Here is a 22196-nt window from a genome sequence, read left to right on the forward strand (position 1 = left end):
GCAGAAGGGGAGAAGAGGAGAGGAGAGGAGGAGAGGAGGGGGAGAGAAGAGAGCTAGTTTGGGGAGAAGAAGGGTGGGAGAAGAAAGGGTGAGAAGAGGAGAGGAGAAGAGAGGGGGAGAAGAAGGAGAAGAGGAGAAGAGGAGAGGAAAGGAGAGGGGAGAAGAGGAGAGGGGGAGAGGGGGAGAAGAGGAGAGGAGAGGGGAGAAGAGGAGAGGGGAGGGGAGAAGAGGAGAGGAGAGGGGGAGAAGAGGAGAGGGGGAGAAGAGGAGAGGAGAGGGAGGATGGGAGGTGAAGAAGAGGAGAGGGGGAGAAGGGAGGGGAGAAGAAAGGGAGAAGAGAGGGGAGAAGAGGAGAGGAGAGGAGAGGGGGAGAAGAGGAGAGGGGGAGAAGAGGAGAGGAGAGGGGGAGAAGAGGAGAGGTTGAGAAGAGGAGAAGAGATGGGGAGAAGAGGAGAGGAGAGGGGGAGAAGAGAAGAGAGGGTGAGAAGAGGAGAGGGGGAGGAGGGGGAGAAGAGGAGAAGAGAGGGAGGAGAGGAGAGGAGAAGGGGGGGGAGAAGAGAGGAGAGGGGAGAAGGGGAGAGTGGAGAAGGAGAAGACGAGAGAGAGAGGGAGAGAAGAGGAGAAGAGAGGGGGAGAAGAGAGGGGTGAAGAGGAGAAGAGAGGGGGAGAAGAGAGGGAGAAGAGAAGAGGAGATGGGAGGAGAGGAGAGTGAAAGGACATGAGAGGGGAGAAGAGGAGAGGGGGAGAAGAGGAGAAGGGAGAGGAGAGGGGAGAAGAGGAGAGCGGCAGAAGGAGAAGAGGAGAGGAGAGGAGGGGAGAGAAGAGGAGAGGGGGAGAAGAAGTGGGAGAAGAGAGGGGAGAAGAGGAGAGGAGAAGAGAGGGGGAGAAGAAGGAGAAGAGAGGGGGAGAAGAGGAGAGGGGAAGAGAAGAGGATAGGGGAGAAGAGGAGAGGGGGACAAGAGGAGAGGAGAGGAGAGGAGAAGAGAAGAAGAGAGGAGAGGGGAAGAGAGGGGAGAAGAGATGGGAGAAGGAAGAGAGGGGAGAAGGGGAGAAGAGAGGGAGAGAAGAGGAGAGGGGCAGAAGGGGAGAAGAGGAGAGGAGAGGAGAGGAGAGGAGGGGAGAGAAGAGGAGAGGGGGAGAAGAAGGTGAGAAGAGAGGGGGAGAAGAGAGGGGAGAAGAGGAGAAGAGAGGGGGAGAGGTGGAGAGGAGAAGAAGGGGGAGAATGCGGAGGGGGAGAAGAGGAGAGGAGAGAAGAGGAGAGGGGAGAAGGGGGAGAGAGGAGAGGGAGAAAAGAGAGGGAGGGAGAGGAGAGGAGAGGAGAGGAGAAGAGAGGGGAGAAGAGGAGAGGAGAGGGGGAGAAGAGGAGAAGAGAGGGGGAGAGGAGAGGGGAGAAGAGGAGAGGGGAGAAGAGGAGAGGAGAGGGGAGAAGAGGAGAGGGGGAGAAGAGGAGAGGGGAGAAGAGAGAGAGGAGGAGAAGAGAAGAGAGGGAGAGAAGAGGAGAGGGGAGAAGGGGAGAAGAGGAGAGGAGAGGGGAGGAGAGGAGGGGGAGAAGAGGAGAGGAGAGGAGGATGGGAGGGTAAGAAGAAGAGAGGGGGAGAAGAGGAGAAGCGAGGGGAGAAGAGGAGAGGAAGAGGGAGAAGAGGAGAGGGGGAGAAGAGGAGAGGGAAGGAGAGGAGAGGAGAGGGGAGAAGAGAAGAAGAGAGGGGGAAAAGAGGAGTGGTAGAAGAGATGGGAGAAGAGGAGAGGGGAGAAGGAGAAGAGAGGGGGAGAAGGAGAGAAGAGAGGGGAGAAGAGGAGAGGGGCAGAAGAGGAGAAGAGGAGAGGAGAGGAGAGAGAGGAGGGGAGAGAAGAGGAGAGAGGGGAGAAGAAGGTGAGAAGAGAGGGGGAGAAGAGAGGGGAGAAGATGAGAAGAGAGGGGGAGAGGTTGAGAGGAGAAGAAGGGGGAGAATGCGGGGGAGGGGAGAAGAGGAGAGGGAGAGAAGAGGAGAGGGGGAGAAGGGGGAGAGAGGAGAGGGGAGAAAAGGGAGGAGAGGGAGAGGAGAGGGGGAGGAGAGGAGAAGAGAGGGGAGAAGAGGAGAGGAGAGGGGGAGAAGGGGAGAAGAGAGGGGGCAGAGAGGAGAGGGGAGAAGAGAGGGGAAAGTCACTGAGCTCTTCATTAAGGCCATTCTACTGCCAATGTTTGTCTATGGAGATTGCATGGCTGAGTACTTGATTTATCCATCTGTCAGGAAGGGGAGTGGCTGAAATAGAATCCACTAATTTGAAGGGGTGTCCACATACTTTTGTATATATAGTGTATGTACACATGGGTGTTGTTGCACCATACCAACGATAAGCCTGTCTTCCCCATCACATCATGAAAGGTCATGTTGATGTTCATTTAACCTCTGTCTCTCTCTTCCTCTGACTCCTCCCTTTCTCCTTTGTTTCTCTCTATCTCTCTGTCTCTTTCTCTCTCTTTCTCCTCTGTCTCTCTCTTTCTCCTCAGATCTCCAGGCTCAAAGCGTCAGTCCACCAGGTAGGTAGAGTATAAATCTACAGTGATTATAGCAGTTCAATATTAGTCAACTTTATTATCCCACATGGAGAAATTCATGTGTCCATACAAACCATTGTAAACCCCAATAACAAGTAGTGTTTTATGGAACTACTAATACTTGTCAACCACAAAGCACTACTGCTGTTAGAATAACAGAATCACTGTCATCATCTGTCCTCACCACTGTGTTTTCCTCTCTGCTGTTTACAGCTGAACTCTCAGTCAGACTGGTGGATGGGACCACTTCCTGTTCTGGGACAGTGGAAGTCTTCTACAGAGGAGAGTGGTTAGGTCTATGTTCTAGGTGGTGGGGCATGAAAGAGATCAAGATTTTGTGTAGAGAGCTGGGATGTGGGAATGTTGTAGCTAAATCTAGAGGACCACCGTTTGAAGATGGAAGAAGAGGAATCAGCATATGGCTTTGTAGTGGAGATGAGTCTTCTATTACAGAGTGTAAAAAAAATAGAAGGAGGAGCTGGTGTCTGTAATGCTACATATGAGTATCATCTTCATGTGACCTGTTCAGGTAAGAGACTGGTCATATTGAGAGATTTATTTATACATTATACAATATTACCATGTATCATGTTTTATGTGTTTTTATTTCATTTAAATAGAGGGAGAGATGTCAGATGTATTTAAACATTATATTTGTGTTTGTCATATTGGTTTATGGGAGATGTTCATGGGCAGATCATTGTAGTTCAGATGGTACTGAAGTGAAGCTGCCTGATGGATGTCCAGCTGTTTATTTTCTATAAAGTGAAGTGAACTTATTCCTGTCTCCTGCCTGCATTATTCCCAACCCTATCCTGAGTGACTAAGAACCCATTTCTACCTCTTACAGTATCAAACATAGCAAACTACAATCTTTTATCCAACATATTTGTGTTTAGTCCTTGACAGTGTCATCAACAAAACTGATTGAATGTTCAACCAAGTCTTCTTCTCCAGAGTCTGTGCGGCTTGTGGATGGAGCTGGTCTCTGCTCTGGGAGAGTGGAGGTGAAGTCCAATCAGTCCTGGGCCTCAGTGTGTGAAGCTGACTTTGACCGGCAGGATGCAGAGGTAGTCTGTGGGGAGCTTGGCTGTGGGGCTCCTGCAGCTCTACAGGGGGGCTCTATGGAGAAGGTGAGGGTCAGACCTGGGATAAAGAGTTCCAGTGTAAAGGCAAAGAGTCCCTTCTCCTGGACTGTGACACCTCAGACAGAGAAAACAACACCTGTCTACCTGGTAATGCTGTTGGACTCACCTGCTCAGGTAAGAAACAGTTTGTCACTCAATCAACATTGTTTCTCACCTGGAGTGAAGAATATGAGAGACAATATAGGTGTGTTTTAGTGAGAAAATAGTAAGATTACAGTCTCTCTCTTTCTTTTCTCAGAGCCTGATGATGTGAGGCTGGTGGGAGGAGGCAGTCGCTGTGCTGGTGGAGTGGAGCGGTACTACCAGGGAGAGTGGAGAATTGTGGGAGCTTCCTGGGGAGACACATGGGAGTGCAACACAGGAGGAATTTAGCTGTAGTAGTGTGTAGACAGCTGGGTTGTGGCTCCACTGTTTCAGTACTACCTGGAAAACCACTGAGGGTTTGGAGTTCACTGTGATGAAGGTTTTGAGCCTTCACTGAGGGAGTGTTTGTCAATTTATGATCTCCTTCCTGGACTCACAGTGATCTGCTCAGGTAATAACAAGATATTATAATTATATTCAACTGATTTCCTTCATTCATACAACTTCCTCTGCACCTCTCATGATGACTGTTTAGCTTGTAAGTCTGCTTTACTAAATAGATCACTCAGTCAAGTAGGAATCAAATGCAACTTAAATATCCCAGAATGCTTTTGTATTTGAGTGTTATCTCAGTGAACGTCTCTACTCACTACCACTGTCACATGTCATGTTATTGTCATATCTAAATGAGGAAAGTAGTTGAGGAGCTACGTTTTCTTTTTCTCTCCTCTTGTTCCAGATGTCCTGCTGAAGCCTGATATCAACATATGTTGTCTCAGTGACTGTAGGCCCACTACTCATGTTGCCCTGTGAGGGAGGGTGGCTAGCACTGTTACATGCTGATGTTATTGTCATATCTATAGGAAACTAGTTGAAGAGGTTTTTCTTGTTCTCTTTTATTGTTACAGATCTCCTGGTCCAGCCTGATATCTCCCTGACTGACTCAATGGGAGGGGTCTCCAGGGGCCACCAGGGGCCTGAGGTGTTCAGGGGCTACAGCTTCACCATCACCTGCTCCACTCAGCCACAGTACCCAGGAGGCTTCTTCCTCCTCACGTTCACCGGCTCCAACAGAACCCAGACCCAGCCAGCTCTCAATCACTCTGCTGCCTTCCTCTTCCCTGCTGCAGATGACTCCCACCAAGGGAACTACAGCTGTGTTTATGACAATCATGTTTTCTCTCATGACTTCTCCTCTGAGAGTGAGCTCCTCTCCCTCACCATCACAGGTAACTGAACATGAACCAGACTTATAACTTTGTCATTGACAGATTTCCCACAGATCTATGTGATGATGATCAGTCCCCTCATCAAAGGTGTTTCTGTTTGCAGCCTCTCCTCTGCCAGCCTTCGTCATCAGACACGTTGTAGTGCTGCTGATCCTACTGACAGGCATCACCACCTCCTACCTGTACTACAAGGTAAAGACATTTACTCAGACGTTACAGGTCATTTAAACTAGAGGGAGAGGGTGAGGGGGAGAGGGAGGGAGAGAGAATGGAGATACTAGAGAGTAAATGTCTGACTGTTGGTGCTGTGTCTCCCTAGCCCACCAGGAGGCAGAAGAGAGTGAACAGGGTGAGCAGCATGGATCTTTATGTCAATGCCATGGAGATGGTCTCTCTGAGCTCCAGAGCTGAAGCTGGACCGGGAGAGGAGAGAGCAGCCCAGGGGACGGAGTAGGAGTAGAATGAAGCTGACCCTACATGCTGATCTTAGGTCAGTTTTGTGTTTTAAATGGATGGTCAGCAGTGGACTGGTGTTTAAAATGTGGTGACAAACCTGAAGTGGTTCTAATTTTAATAACAAGTTCAGAATTAGTTTATCTTTCTAGAACCTTGGAAGAAATCTAAAAGGAGTGACTGTAACCACCATTATTCCTTTTAGTTTGGTTTTTACCACCAGAGAAACATGGGGTTCTGGGTAACATGGGGTTCTGGGTAACATGGGGTTCTGGGTAACATGTGGTTTTGGGTAACATGGGGTTCTGGGTAACATGGGGGTTTGGGTAACATGGGGGTTTGGGTAACATGGGGTTCTGGGTAACATGGGGTTCTGGGTAACATGGGGTTCTGGGTAACATGGGGTTCTGGGTAACATGGGGTTCTGGGTAACATGGGGTTCTGGGTAACATGGGGTTCTGGGTAACATGGGGTTTGGTTAACATGGGTTCTGGGTAACATGGGGTTCTGGGGGTAACATGGGGTTCTGGGGGTAACATGGGGTTCTGGGGGTAACATGGGGGTTTGGGTAACATGGGGGTTTGGGTAACATGGGGTTCTGGGTAACATGGGTTTTGGTAACATGGGTTTGGTAACATGGGGTTCTGGGTAACATGGGTTTTGGTAACATGGGTTTGGTAACATGGGGGTTCTGGGTAACATGGGGTTCTGGGTAACATGGGGGTTTGGGTAACATGGGGGTACATGGGGGTTTGGGTAACATGGGGTTCTGGGTAACATGGGGGTTTGGGTAACATGGGGTTTTGGTAACATGGGTTCTGGGTAACATGGGGTTTTGGTAACATGGGGTTTTGGTAACATGGGGTTTTGGGTAACATGGGGTTTTGGGTAACATGGGGTTTTGGTAACATGGGGTTCTGGGTAACATGGGGTTTAGATTATTTTAGAGAGTTGCTCAATTACATCTGTTTTGTGTTCCAGAATGTATTGCTTTTAGCTTTTGTCTTCATGTCTTTATATTATTTAGTGTCTCTTAGATTCTTTATCTTATTTAGTGTCTCTTAGATTCTTTATCTTATTTAGTGTCTCTTAGATTCTTTATCTTATTTAGTGTCTTAGATTCTTTATCTTATTTAGTGTCTCTTAGATTCTTTATCTTATTTAGTGTCTCTTAGATTCTTTATCTTATTTAGTGTCTCTTAGATTCTTTATCTTATTTAGTGTCTCTTAGATTCTTTATCTTATTTAGTCTCTTAGATTCTTTATCTTATTTAGTGTCTCTTAGATTCTTTATCTTATTTAGTGTCTCTTAGATTCTTTATCTTATTTAGTGTCTCTTAGATTCTTTATCTTATTTAGTGTCTCTTAGATTCTTTATCTTATTTAGTGTCTCTTAGATTCTTTATCTTATTTAGTGTCTCTTAGATTCTTTATCTTATTTAGTGTCTCTTAGATTCTTTATCTTATTTAGTGTCTCTTAGATTCTTTATCTTATTTAGTGTCTCTTAGATTCTTTATCTTATTTAGTGTCTCTTAGATTCTTTATCTTATTTAGTGTCTCTTAGATTCTTTATCTTATTTAGTGTCTCTTAGATTCTTTATCTTATTTAGTGTCTCTTAGATTCTTTATCTTATTTAGTGTCTCTTAGATTCTTTATCTTATTTAGTGTCTCTTAGATTCTTTATCTTATTTAGTGTCTCTTAGATTCTTTATCTTATTTAGTGTCTCTTAGATTCTTTATCTTATTTAGTGTCTCTTAGATTCTTTATCTTATTTAGTGTCTCTTAGATTCTTTATCTTTAAGTGTTTCAATTATTAGTCCATGTATTATTATAATCATCTATAAACGTGATGATATTGATTATAAATGTTATGATATTGATTATTGATTATGATATATCATTGTTATGATGTTAGTAGTATAGAGATAATGATGTTATTTTCTTATGAAGGTGTTCCTAATGATTTGTCCACTCAGTGTATAGTTGATGTGAGTTCAGATGATGTAGCTGTCATGTTATTTACTATTTCCAGATAAAGACCTGTTGTTCTCTAAACTGCCATGTAATCACTGAATGCTTTTAATAAACTCCCAGGCTGTGTCTTGTGTGATTTCCCCTCCAGTTTTTTATTTCCCAGTGGTCAAGGAGTTATTGATCATTAATGATTCCATCAGTGACACCAGACATCAGCTCAGCACCTTGACCCTTAGTGACCTCTCCCCCAGACAGACAGACAGACAGACAGACAGACAGACGCAGAATTCTGCATCTTCATATCACAATAACAGCTTTCTACTGCAACTGGAGGTGTTCTGAATATCACTACACAGGACAACAACTCCCATTGTTAGAGACATATACATGAGCATCTTGTCACTATATACAGATCTCTGGGTGGGTGGCCACACTTTTCCACCTGCTACGTTAGGTTAGATACACACAGACCACATGACAGAGGAATGTATACAACACAACTACGAGAGGGACGGAGACAGTTGATGAAAGTTTACCTTATCTACTGTGAAGAACTAGTAAAATGATTAGGTCCGACAGGTCTGCAGTATATTTATACAGGCTACCTAAATAGGATGACTATAGACAGTACAGGATGGATGGGGAACTATCTAAACAGAATTACTAAAGACAGTACAGGATGGGGAACTATCTAAATAGGATGACTATAGACAGTACAGGATGGATGGGGAACTATCTAAATAGGATGACTATAGACAGTACAGGATGGGGAACTATCTAAATAGGATGACTATAGACAGTACAGGATGGATGGGGAACTATCTAAACAGAATTACTAAAGACAGTACAGGATGGGGAACTATCTAAATAGGATGACTATAGACAGTACAGGATGGATGGGGAACTATCTAAATAGGATGACTATAGACAGTACAGGATGGATGGGGAACTATCTAAACAGAATTACTAAAGACAGTACAGGATGGGGAACTATCTAAACAGGATGACTATAGACAGTACAGGATGGGGAACTATCTAAACAGGATGACTATAGACAGTACAGGATGGGGAACTATCTAAACAGAATTACTAAAGACAGTACAGGATGGGGAACTATCTAAACAGAATTACTAAAGACAGTACAGGATGGGGAACTATCTAAACAGGATGACTATAGACAGTACAGGATGGGGAACTATCTAAACAGGATGACTATAGACAGTACAGGATGGGGAACTATCTAAACAGAATTACTAAAGACAGTACAGGATGGGGAACTATCTAAACAGAATTACTAAAGACAGTACAGGATGGGGAACTATCTAAACAGAATTACTAAAGACAGTACAGGATGGGGAACTATCTAAACAGAATTACTAAAGACAGTACAGGATGGGGAACTATCTAAACAGGATGACTATAGACAGTACAGGATGGGGAACTATCTAAACAGAATTACTAAAGACAGTACAGGATGGGGAACTATCTAAACAGAATTACTAAAGACAGTACAGGATGGGGAACTATCTAAACAGAATTACTAAAGACAGTACAGGATGGGGAACTATCTAAACAGGATGACTATAGACAGTACAGGATGGGGAACTATCTAAACAGGATGACTATAGACAGTACAGGATGGGGAACTATCTAAACAGAATTACTAAAGACAGTACAGGATGGATGGGGAACTATCTAAACAGGATGACTATAGACAGTACAGGATGGATGGGGAACTATCTAAACAGAATTACTAAAGACAGTACAGGATGGGGAACTATCTAAACAGGATGACTATAGACAGTACAGGATGGGGAACTATCTAAACAGGATGACTATAGACAGTACAGGATGGGGAACTATCTAAACAGAATTACTAAAGACAGTACAGGATGGGGAACTATCTAAACAGAATTACTAAAGACAGTACAGGATGGATGGGGAACTATCTAAACAGGATGACTATAGACAGTACAGGATGGATGGGGAACTATCTAAACAGAATTACTAAAGACAGTACAGGATGGGGAACTATCTAAACAGAATTACTAAAGACAGTACAGGATGGGGAACTATCTAAACAGGATGACTAAAGACAGTACAGGATGGGGAACTATCTAAACAGGATGACTAAAGACAGTACAGGATGGGGAACTATCTAAACAGGATGACTAAAGACAGTACAGGATGGGGAACTATCTAAACAGGATGACTAAAGACAGTACAGGATGGGGAACTATCTAAACAGAATTACTATAGACAGTACAGGATGGGGAACTATCTAAACAGAATGACTAAAGACAGTACAGGATGGGGAACTATCTAAACAGGATGACTATAGACAGTACAGGATGGGGAACTATCTAAACAGGATGACTAAAGACAGTACAGGATGGGGAACTATCTAAACAGGATGACTAAAGACAGTACAGGATGGGGAACTATCTAAACAGGATGACTAAAGACAGTACAGGATGGGGAACTATCTAAACAGGATGACTATAGACAGTACAGGATGGGGAACTATCTAAACAGGATGACTATAGACAGTACAGGATGGGGAACTATCTAAACAGGATGACTAAAGACAGTACAGGATGGATGGGGAACTATCTAAACAGAATTACTAAAGACAGTACAGGATGGATGGGGAACTATCTAAACAGAATTACTAAAGACAGTACAGGATGGATGGGGAACTATCTAAACAGAATTACTATAGACAGTACAGGATGGATGGGGAACTATCTAAACAGGATGACTATAGACAGTACAGGATGGGGGGGGAACTATCTAAACAGGATGACTATAGACAGTACAGGATGGGGAACTATCTAAACAGGATGACTATAGACAGTACAGGATGGGGGGGGAACTATCTAAACAGGATGACTAAAGACAGTACAGGATGGGGAACTATCTAAACAGGATGACTATAGACAGTACAGGATGGGGAACTATCTAAACAGGATGACTAAAGACAGTACAGGATGGGGAACTATCTAAACAGGATGCATATAGACAGTACAGGATGGATGGGGAACTATCTAAACAGGATGACTAAAGACAGTACAGGATGGATGGGGAACTATCTAAACAGGATGACTAAAGACAGTACAGGATGGATGGGGAACTATCTAAATAGGATGACTATAGACAGTACAGGATGGGGAACTATCTAAACAGAATGACTAAAGACAGTACAGGATGGGGAACTATCTAAACAGGATGACTAAAGACAGTACAGGATGGATGGGGAGAACTATCTAAACAGGATGACTATAGACAGTACAGGATGGATGGGGAGAACTATCTAAACAGGATGACTATAGACAGTACAGGATGGATGGGGAACTATCTAAACAGGATGACTAAAGACAGTACAGGATGGGGGGGGAACTATCTAAACAGGATGACTATAGACAGTACAGGATGGGGAACTATCTAAACAGAATGACTAAAGACAGTACAGGATGGGGAACTATCTAAACAGGATGACTATAGACAGTACAGGATGGATGGGGAACTATCTAAACAGGATGACTATAGACAGTACAGGATGGATGGGGAACTATCTAAACAGGATGACTATAGACAGTACAGGATGGATGGGGAACTATCTAAACAGGATGACTATAGACAATACAGGATGGGGAACTATCTAAACAGAATTACTAAAGACAGTACAGGATGGGGAACTATCTAAACAGGATGACTATAGACAGTACAGGATGGGGAACTATCTAAACAGGATGACTAAAGACAGTACAGGATGGGGGGGGGGGGACTATCTAAACAGGATGACTATAGACAGTACAGGATGGGGGGGGGAACTATCTAAACAGGATGACTATAGACAGTACAGTATGGGGGCGGGGACTATCTAAACAGGATGACTAAAGACAGTACAGGATGGGGGGGGAACTATCTAAACAGGATGACTATAGACAGTACAGGATGGATGGGGGGGACTATCTAAACAGGATGACTAAAGACAGTACAGGATGGGGGGGGGGAACTATCTAAACAGGATGACTAAAGACAGTACAGGATGGGGAACTATCTAAACAGGATGACTAAAGACAGTACAGGATGGGGGGGGAACTATCTAAACAGGATGACTATAGACAGTACAGGATGGGGGGGGAACTATCTAAACAGGATGACTATAGACAGTACAGGATGGGGGGGAACTATCTAAACAGGATGACTAAAGACAGTACAGGATGGGGAACTATCTAAACAGGATGACTATAGACAGTACAGGATGGGGAACTATCTAAACAGGATGACTAAAGACAGTACAGGATGGGGAACTATCTAAACAGGATGCATATAGACAGTACAGGATGGGGAACTATCTAAACAGGATGACTAAAGACAGTACAGGATGGATGGGGAACTATCTAAACAGGATGACTAAAGACAGTACAGGATGGATGGGGAACTATCTAAACAGGATGACTAAAGACAGTACAGGATGGATGGGGAACTATCTAAATAGGATGACTAAAGACAGTACAGGATGGATGGGGAGAACTATCTAAACAGGATGACTATAGACAGTACAGGATGGATGGGGAACTATCTAAACAGGATGACTAAAGACAGTACAGGATGGGGGGGGAACTATCTAAACAGGATGACTATAGACAGTACAGGATGGGGAACTATCTAAACAGAATGACTAAAGACAGTACAGGATGGGGAACTATCTAAACAGGATGACTAAAGACAGTACAGGATGGGGAACTATCTAAATAGGATTACTATAGACAGTACAGGATGGGGAACTATCTAAATAGGATGACTATAGACAGTACAGGATGGATGGGGAACTATCTAAACAGGATGACTATAGACAGTACAGGATGGATGGGGAACTATCTAAACAGGATGACTAAAGACAGTACAGGATGGGGGGGGAACTATCTAAACAGGATGACTATAGACAGTACAGGATGGGGAACTATCTAAACAGAATGACTAAAGACAGTACAGGATGGGGAACTATCTAAACAGGATGACTAAAGACAGTACAGGATGGGGAACTATCTAAACAGAATTACTAAAGACAGTACAGGATGGGGAACTATCTAAATAGGATGACTATAGACAGTACAGGATGGATGGGGAACTATCTAAACAGGATGACTATAGACAATACAGGATGGGGAACTATCTAAACAGGATGACTATAGACAGTACAGGATGGGGAACTATCTAAACAGGATGACTATAGACAGTACAGGATGGGGAACTATCTAAACAGGATGACTATAGACAGTACAGGATGGGGGGGGAACTATCTAAACAGGATGACTATAGACAGTACAGGATGGGGGGGGGAACTATCTAAACAGGATGACTATAGACAGTACAGGATGGGGGGGGGAACTATCTAAACAGGATGACTATAGACAGTACAGGATGGGGGGGGAACTATCTAAACAGGATGACTAAAGACAGTACAGGATGGGGAACTATCTAAACAGGATGACTATAGACAGTACAGGATGGGGAACTATCTAAACAGGATGACTAAAGACAGTACAGGATGGGGAACTATCTAAACAGGATGCATATAGACAGTACAGGATGGATGGGGAACTATCTAAACAGGATGACTAAAGACAGTACAGGATGGATGGGGAACTATCTAAACAGGATGACTAAAGACAGTACAGGATGGATGGGGAACTATCTAAACAGGATGACTAAAGACAGTACAGGATGGATGGGGAACTATCTAAATAGGATGACTAAAGACAGTACAGGATGGATGGGGAGAACTATCTAAACAGGATGACTATAGACAGTACAGGATGGATGGGGAACTATCTAAACAGGATGACTAAAGACAGTACAGGATGGGGGGGGAACTATCTAAACAGGATGACTATAGACAGTACAGGATGGGGAACTATCTAAACAGAATGACTAAAGACAGTACAGGATGGGGAACTATCTAAACAGGATGACTAAAGACAGTACAGGATGGGGAACTATCTAAATAGGATGACTATAGACAGTACAGGATGGATGGGGAACTATCTAAACAGGATGACTATAGACAGTACAGGTGGATGGGGAACTATCTAAACAGGATGACTATAGACAGTACAGGATGGATGGGGAACTATCTAAACAGGATGACTATAGACAGTACAGGATGGATGGGGAACTATCTAAACAGGATGACTATAGACAGTACAGGATGGGGGGAACTATCTAAACAGGATGACTAAAGACAGTACAGGATGGGGAACTATCTAAACAGGATGACTAAAGACAGTACAGGATGGGGAACTATCTAAACAGGATGACTAAAGACAGTACAGGATGGGGGAACTATCTAAACAGAATTACTAAAGACAGTACAGGATGGGGAACTATCTAAACAGGATGACTAAAGACAGTACAGGATGGGGGAACTATCTAAACAGGATGACTAAAGACAGTACAGGATGGAGGGGAACTATCTAAACAGGATGACTATAGACAGTACAGGATGGGGGGAACTATCTAAACAGGATGACTATAGACAGTACAGGATGGGGAACTATCTAAACAGGATGACTATAGACAGTACAGGATGGGGAACTATCTAAACAGAATTACTAAAGACAGTACAGGATGGGGAACTATCTAAACAGGATGACTATAGACAGTACAGGATGGGGGGGGAACTATCTAAACAGGATGACTATAGACAGTACAGGATGGGGGGGGAACTATCTAAACAGGATGACTATAGACAGTACAGGATGGGGGGGGAACTATCTAAACAGGATGACTAAAGACAGTACAGGATGGGGGGGACTATCTAAACAGGATGACTATAGACAGTACAGGATGGGGGGGAACTATCTAAACAGGATGACTATAGACAGTACAGGATGGGGGGGGGGAACTATCTAAACAGGATGACTATAGACAGTACAGGATGGGGGGGGAACTATCTAAACAGGATGACTAAAGACAGTACAGGATGGGGAAAACAAACACAACTGAAATATTTCATTATTTCATAGTCATTTCCTATTTTTCTATTGAGCACTACCCAATGTGGACCTGACATAGACAATGGAATATTTGACATGTTTTCGTAGTTGAATGTTCACTATTTCTGTCTTTGGATTTTCCATTAAAAATCTCTAAAATCATTGTAACACCAGCAGTAAATCACACAGAGACACCTTTTGATTGTCTTTTCAAAATAAAGGTTTGTTTTTAAATTAAAGACAGATAAGATGTTGTGGGTCATGAATTTTCATCTATACCAATGACATTAGTTCCTGTATTTATCTGTACAGTGACCTTGGTTTAGTCCCAAATGACCCTGGTTAAAGAGCCCCATGGACCCTGGTCAAAAGTAGTGGTGAACTATATAGGGAACAGGGCACCATGGAGTATAGGGGGGAAGTTTTACCTAGACGCTGATCTTGGGTCAGTTTTTTATTTCACTCAATAATGGTTCATGTTAGGATTGGGGAGGAGAAGCTGATCCTAGATCTGTACCTAGTGGAAACTTCACCCAGAGCCTACAGTCTTCACTGCAGTTACACCATGAACCAGACACTCTGGGAGAATCTCAGATAGTTACACCATGAACCAGACACTCTGGGAGAACATCACTTCCATTTCCTTGATTCCTCATTTCCTCTCTCCTTGTCTCCTTTTCAAATCCCATTGGAGGAGAAGGTTTGAGTGGATGGACCTCCTGATGTTGTTTTCCGATAGTGTGTAGGTTAGGTTGAACCCCAAATTACACAATATTCTCTTTAAATTGCATACCTACCCTAAATATAATTGTATTTGTCACATTGTTTGAATACAACTGGTGCAGACTATACTGTTTCACTATACTGTGATATGCTTGATTATGAGCCTCTTTCCAACAACGAAGAGTTAAACAAATTATAATAATAGTAACAGAAGAGGAATAAAATAACACACACAACAATAGAGATACATACATGGAGTACCAGATCAATGTACAGCTATATACAGGAAGTACCAGATCAATGTAGAGCTATATACAGGAAGTACCAGATCAATGTACAGCTATATACAGGAAGTACCAGATCAATGTGGAGCTATATACAGGGAGTACCAGATCAATGTAGAGCTATATACAGGAAGTACCAGATCAATGTGGAGCTATATACAGGAAGTACCAGATCAATGTACAGCTATATACAGGAAGTACCAGATCAATGTGGAGCTATATACAGGAAGTACCAGATCAATGTAGAGCTATATACAGGAAGTACCAGATCAATGTGGAGCTATATACAGGAAGTACCAGATCAATGTGGAGCTATATACAGGAAGTACCAGATCAATGTAGAGCTATATACAGGAAGTACCAGATCAATGTAGAGCTATATACAGGAAGTACCAGATCAATGTAGAGCTATATACAGGAAGTACCAGATCAATGTGGAGCTATATACAGGAAGTACCAGATCAATGTACAGCTATATACAGGAAGTACCAGATCAATGTAGAGCTATATACAGGAAGTACCAGATCAATGTGGAGCTATATACAGGAAGTACCAGATCAATGTACAGCTATATACAGGAAGTACCAGATCAATGTGGAGCTATATACAGGAAGTACCAGATCAATGTGGAGCTATATACATGGAGTACCAGATCAATGTGGAGCTATATACATGGAGTACCAGATCAATGTGGAGCTATATACATGTAGTACCAGATCAATGTAGAGCTATATATGTACATGTAGTACCAGATCAATGTGGAGCTATATACAGGAAGTACCAGATTGATGTGGAGCTATATACAGGAAGTACCAGATCAATGTGGAGCTGTATACAGGGAATACCAGATCAATGTGGAGCTATATACAGGAAGTACCAGATCAATGTGGGCTATATACATGTAGTACCAGATCAATGTGGAGCTATATACATGGAGTACCAGATCAATGTGGAGCTATATACATGTAGTACCAGATTAATGTGGAGTTATATACAGGGAGTACCAGTACCAGATCAATGTGGAGCTATATACAGGGAGTACCAGATCGATTTGTAGCTATATACAGGGAGTACCAGATCAATGTGGAGCTATATACAGGGAGAACCAGTACCAGATCAATATGAAGCTATATGCAGGTAATACTTGATTAATATGGCGATATAAACATGGAGAAGAATATCAATGTGGAGGTATAAACAGGGAGTATCAGTACCAGATCCATATGGAACTAAATACAGGGAGTACCTGATCAATGTGGAGCTATATACAGGTGAGGAATCAGCCCAGAACTACACGGGAGGATCTTGTCAATGATCTCAAGGCAGCTGGGACCATAGTCACCAAGAAAACAATTGGTAACACACTACGCCATGAAGGACTGAAAATCCTGCAGCGCCCGCAAGGTCCCCCTGCTCAAGAATACATATACATGCCCGTCTGAAGTTTGCCAATGAACATCTGAATGATTCAGAGGACAACTGGTGAAAGTGTTGTGGTCAGATGAGACCAAAATGGAGCTCTTTGACATCAACTCAACTCGCCGTGTTTGGAAGAGGAGGAATGCCGCCTATGACCCCAAGAACACCATCTCCACCGTCAAACATGGAGGTGGAAACATTAGGCTTTGGGGGTGTTTTTCTGCTAAGGGGACAGGACAACTTCACCGCATCAAAGGATGGGGCCATGTACCGTCAAATCTTGGGTGAGGAGTGGGACAAAATCCCTCCTGAGATGTGTGCAAACCTGATGGCCAACTACAAGAAACGTCTGACCTCTGTGATTGCCAACAAGGGTTTTGCCACCAAGTACTAAGTCATGTTTTGCAGAGGGGTCAAATACTTATTTCCCTCATTAAAATAGGAATCATTTTCTAACATATTTGACATGCTTTTTTCTGGATTTTTTTGTTGTTATTCTGTCTCTCACTGTTAAAATAAACCTACTATTAAAATTATAGACTGATCATTTCTTTGTAAGTGGGCAAATGTACAAAATCAGCAGGGGATCAATGTGGAGCTATATACAGGGAGTACCAGATCAATGTGGAGCTATATACAGGGAGTAGCAGATCAATGTGGAGCTATATACAGGGAGTAGCAGTACCATATCAATTTGGAGCTTTATGCAGGGAGTACCAGTACCTGATCAATGTGGAGCTAAATGTATATACAGAGAGTATCAGATCAATGTGGAGCTTTATACAGGGAGTACCAGTACCTGATCAATGTGGAGCTTTATACAGGGAGTACCAGTACCTGATCAATGTGGAGCTAAATGTATATACAGAGAGTACCAGATGAATTGGCAGTTATGGGGTTGGGGGGGATCGGATGGATGGCCAAATGAAGAAAAGTAATGGAAAATCTGATAGAAATGAAAGATCTGGTGTTCCTGAATAATGGCTGAGGAACCAGGATTGATTTAGCCATAGGGAAAGAGTCTGCCTTGGACCTCACTCTGGTATGTAGTGCCACAGGGAAAGAGTCTGCCTTGGACCTCACTCTGGTATGTAGTGCCATAGGGAAAGAGTCTGCCTTGGACCTCACTCTGGTATGTAGTGCCACAGGGAAAGAGTCTGCCTTGGACCTCACTCTGGTATGTAGTGCCACAGGGAAAGAGTCTGCCTTGGACCTCACTCTGGTATGTAGTGCCACAGGGAAAGAGTCTGCCTTGGACCTCACTCTGGTATGTAGTGCCACAGGGAAAGAGTCTGCCTTGGACCTCACTCTGGTATGTAGTGCCATAGGGAAAGAGTCTGCCTTGGCCCTCACTCTGGTATGTAGTGCCACAGGGAAAGAGTCTGCCTTGGACCTCACTCTGGTATGTAGTGCCATAGGGAAAGAGTCTGCCTTGGACCTCACTCTGGTATGTAGTGCCATAGGGAAAGAGTCTGCCTTGGACCTCACTCTGGTATGTAGTGCCACAGGGAAAGAGTCTGCCTTGGACCTCACTCTGGTATGTAGTGCCACAGGGAAAGAGTCTGCCTTGGACCTCACTCTGGTATGTAGTGCCACAGGGAAAGAGTCTGCCTTGGACCTCACTCTGGTATGTAGTGCCACAGGGAAAGAGTCTGCCTTGGCCCTCACTCTGGTATGTAGTGCCACAGGGAAAGAGTCTGCCTTGGACCTCACTCTGGTATGTAGTGCCACAGGGAAAGAGTCTGCCTTGGACCTCACTCTGGTATGTAGTGCCACAGGGAAAGAGTCTGCCTTGGCCCTCACTCTGGTATGTAGTGCCACAGGGAAAGAGTCTGCCTTGGACCTCACTCTGGTATGTAGTGCCACAGGGAAAGAGTCTGCCTTGGACCTCACTCTGGTATGTAGTGCCATAGGGAAAGAGTCTGCCTTGGACCTCACTCTGGTATGTAGTGCCATAGGGAAAGAGTCTGCCTTGGACCTCACTCTGGTATGTAGTGCCATAGGGAAAGAGTCTGCCTTGGACCTCACTCTGGTATGTAGTGCCACAGGGAAAGAGTCTGCCTTGGACCTCACTCTGGTATGTAGTGCCACAGGGAAAGAGTCTGCCTTGGACCTCACTCTGGTATGTAGTGCCACAGGGAAAGAGTCTGCCTTGGACCTCACTCTGGTATGTAGTGCCACAGGGAAAGAGTCTGCCTTGGACCTCACTCTGGTATGTAGTGCCACAGGGAAAGAGTCTGCCTTGGACCTCACTCTGGTATCTAGTGTGACGACAGGAATCTGTGAGTGGGAGGTATGTGAGGAGTTGACAGTAGGGAGTGATAATTACCCAATAGTTTGCACAGTAGGCCTGAGGAAGGGGGAGGTGTCAGTGGATGGAGTAGGCAGGTGGGAGTTTGGAAGGGCAAAGTGGGATCGGTTTTATGAGCTGAGTGAACAGGTGATGGCTCGGGTGGATATGAGAGGGGATGTGGATAGTATGAATAACTGGGTGAGAACAGAGTTAGTGGGGGCAGCTAGAGGTTACACCTAAGAGTTCAGGGAGGAGGAGGAGGAAAGCAGTCCCATGGTGGACGGAGGAGTGTGGGGCAATGGTGAGGAGTAGGAACAGAGCATTTAGAGTACTGAAAAGGAACAGGGCATTTACAGTACTGAAAAGGAACAGGGCATTTAGAGTACTGACAAGGAACAGGGCATTTAGAGTTCTGTAAAGGAACAGGCCATTCCGTGTACTATTAATGAACAGGGCATTTAGAGTTCTGTAAAGGAGCAGGCCATTTAGAGATCTGTAAAGGAACAAGGTATTAAGAGTAGTGAAAAGGAACACAGCATTTAGAATAGTGTAAAATAACAGGGCATTTAGTGTCTTGTAAAGGACATTAATTATGTTGAATGCACCATTTACCACGGCAGAGGTGAAAAGGGCAATAGGTAAGGCTGGGTTAACTTCACCTGGGAAAGATGAGGTATGCTATGTTATGTTGGCACATCCTAGTGATAAGGCACTGGATAAGGCATTGGTGTTGTACAACATAGTGTGGGAGGAGGGCAAACTACCAGGCAGCTGGAAGGAGGCAGTAGTGGTACCAATCAACTACCAGGCAGCTGGAAGGAGGCAGTAGTGGCACCAATCAAATACCAGGCAGCTGGAAGGAGGCAGTAGTGGTACCAATCAACTACCAGGCAGCTGGATGTAGACAGTAGTGGTACCAATCAGCTACCAGGCAACTGGAATGAGGCAGTAGTGGTACCAATCAACTACCAGGCAGCTGGAAGGAGGCAGTAGTGGTACCAATCAAATACCAGGCAGCTGGATGTAGACAGTAGTGGTACCAATCAGCTACCAGGCAACTGGAATGAGGCAGTAGTGGTACCAATCAACTACCAGGCAACTGGAATGATGCAGTAGTGGTACCAATCAACTACCAGGCAACTGGAATGATGCAGTAGTGGTACCAATCAACTACCAGGCAGCTGGAAGGAGGCAGTAGTGGTACCAATCAGCTACCAAGCAGATGGAAGGAGACAGTAGTGGTACCAATCAATACCAGACAGCTGAAAGGAGGCAGTAGTGGTACCAATCAATACCAGACAGCTGAAAGGAGGCAGTAGTGGTACCAATCAATACCAGACAGCTGAAAGGAGACAGTAGTGGTACCAATCAACTACCAGGCAGCTGGAAGGAGGCAGTAGTGGTACCAATCAACTATCAGGCAGCTGGAATGAGGCAGTAGTGGTACCAATCAACTACCAGGCAGCTGGAATGAGGCAGTAGTGGTACCAATCAAATACCAGGCAGCTGGAATGAGGCAGTAGTGGTACCAATCAACTACCAGACAGCTGGAAGGAGGCAGTAGTGGTACCAATCAACTACCAGGCAGCTGGAATGAGGCAGTAGTGGTACCAATCAAATACCAGGCAGCTGGAATGAGGCAGTAGTGGTACCAATCAACTACCAGACAGCTGGAAGGAGGCAGTAGTGGTACCAATCAAATACCAGGCAGCTGGAATGAGGCAGTAGTGGTACCAATCAACTACCAGACAGCTGGAAGGAGGCAGTAGTGGTACCAATCAACTACCAGGCAGCTGGAATGAGGCAGTAGTGGTACCAATCAAATACCAGGCAGCTGGAATGAGGCAGTAGTGGTACCAATCAACTACCAGACAGCTGGAAGGAGGCAGTAGTGGTACCAATCAACTACCAGGCAGCTGGAATGAGGCAGTAGTGGTACCAATCAACTATCAGGCAGCTGGAATGAGGCAGTAGTGGTACCAATCAACTACCAGACAGCTGGAAGGAGACAGTAGTGGTACCAATCAACTATCAGACAGCTGGAAGGAGACAGTAGTGGTACCAATCAGGACGACAGGGAAGGACACAACGAGGCCAACAAGCATTTTGCCAATAGCTTTAACATCAAATGTATGTAAGATTATGGAACGTATGATTAAGGAGAGGCTAACTAACTTCCTGGAGAGCAGGGGGCTAGTATCACCACGTCAGAGTGGGTTCAAGAAGGGTAGGGTAACTGTGGACCCAGTGCTCTGCTTAGAAACAGAGGGCAGGAAGGCTCAGCTGAACAAGGAGACTATTGTAGCTGTATTTTTGATTTGGATAAAGTGTATGATATGATGTGGAAGGAGGGGTTGTTAATCAAGCTTGATAATATGGGGGTAGGAGGAAGAACGTACAACTGGATATAAAGCATTTCCTGTTTGGAAGGTCTATCCAGGTGAGGGTGAGGAAGTCTCTATCAGGCAGCTACCTGGTGGATAGTGGTACACCACTGTGGAGCGTGATTAGTCCTCTGTTGTTCTCAATCACGATCAATGATGTTTACAAGATATGGCTGAACATTGGGAGGTCGTTATTTGCAGAGGATGGGGCCTTGTGGAATAGGGGAAGAAATGTACCATAAATACTCAGGAAGGTACAGGAAGCAATTGATGAGGTAGAGTGGTGGGCATTAAAGTGGCGCTTCAGATTCTCTGTAGTGAACTCAGACAGTGTGGAGGAAGGTGGGAGGTTTTAATGGGAGAAACTTGGAGAGCGTGGGGGCCTTCAGGTTCCTTGGGGTATTCTTTGACACTAGACTGACCTGGGCAGAACACATTGAGAGAGAGGTGGGGGCCTTCAGGTTCCTTGGGGTATACTTTGACACTAGACTGACCTGGGCAGAACACATTGAGAGAGAGGTGGGGGCCTTCAGGTTCCTTGGGGTATACTTTGACACTAGACTGACCTGGGCAGAACACATTGAGAGAGTGGCGGGGGCCTTCAGGTTCCTTGGGGTATACTTTGACACTAGACTGACCTGGGCAGAACACATTGAGAGAGA

The 22196-nt window shown here is 44.5% G+C and overlaps 1 protein-coding gene across 2 annotated transcripts; it reads left to right on the forward strand.

Annotated features, from left to right (window-relative positions):
- Window positions 1-2474: 2474 nt before the first annotated feature.
- On the forward strand, window positions 2475-4019 carry LOC123731866 (deleted in malignant brain tumors 1 protein-like). Of its 2 annotated transcripts, XM_045711256.1 has the most exons (4): window positions 2475-2518; window positions 2750-3065; window positions 3494-3798; window positions 3923-4019. In XM_045711256.1, the coding sequence occupies exons 2-4, from the start codon at window positions 2933-2935 to the stop codon at window positions 3935-3937; spliced, it is 453 nt and encodes a 150-aa protein (XP_045567212.1). In that variant the 5' UTR covers window positions 2475-2518; window positions 2750-2932; the 3' UTR covers window positions 3938-4019. The 2 variants fall into 2 exon arrangements, with proteins under 2 accessions (XP_045567212.1, XP_045567213.1); XM_045711257.1 differs by lacking the exon at window positions 2475-2518 and having other exon boundaries at window positions 2639-3065.
- Window positions 4020-22196: the final 18177 nt, after the last annotated feature.

Source organism: Salmo salar, unplaced genomic scaffold, assembly GCF_905237065.1.
Source record: "Salmo salar unplaced genomic scaffold, Ssal_v3.1, whole genome shotgun sequence".
Lineage (NCBI taxonomy): Eukaryota > Metazoa > Chordata > Actinopteri > Salmoniformes > Salmonidae > Salmo > Salmo salar.

Excerpts from the sequence above, each read along its gene's own strand:
- LOC123731866 (XM_045711256.1), top strand. The coding sequence starts at position 2,933 with ATGGAAGAAGAGGAATCAGCATATGGCTTTGTAGTGGAGATGAGTCTT. Across the intron at positions 3,066-3,493 it reads TCTTCATGTGACCTGTTCAG|AGTCTGTGCGGCTTGTGGAT; the intron begins GTAAGAGACTGG and ends CTTCTTCTCCAG.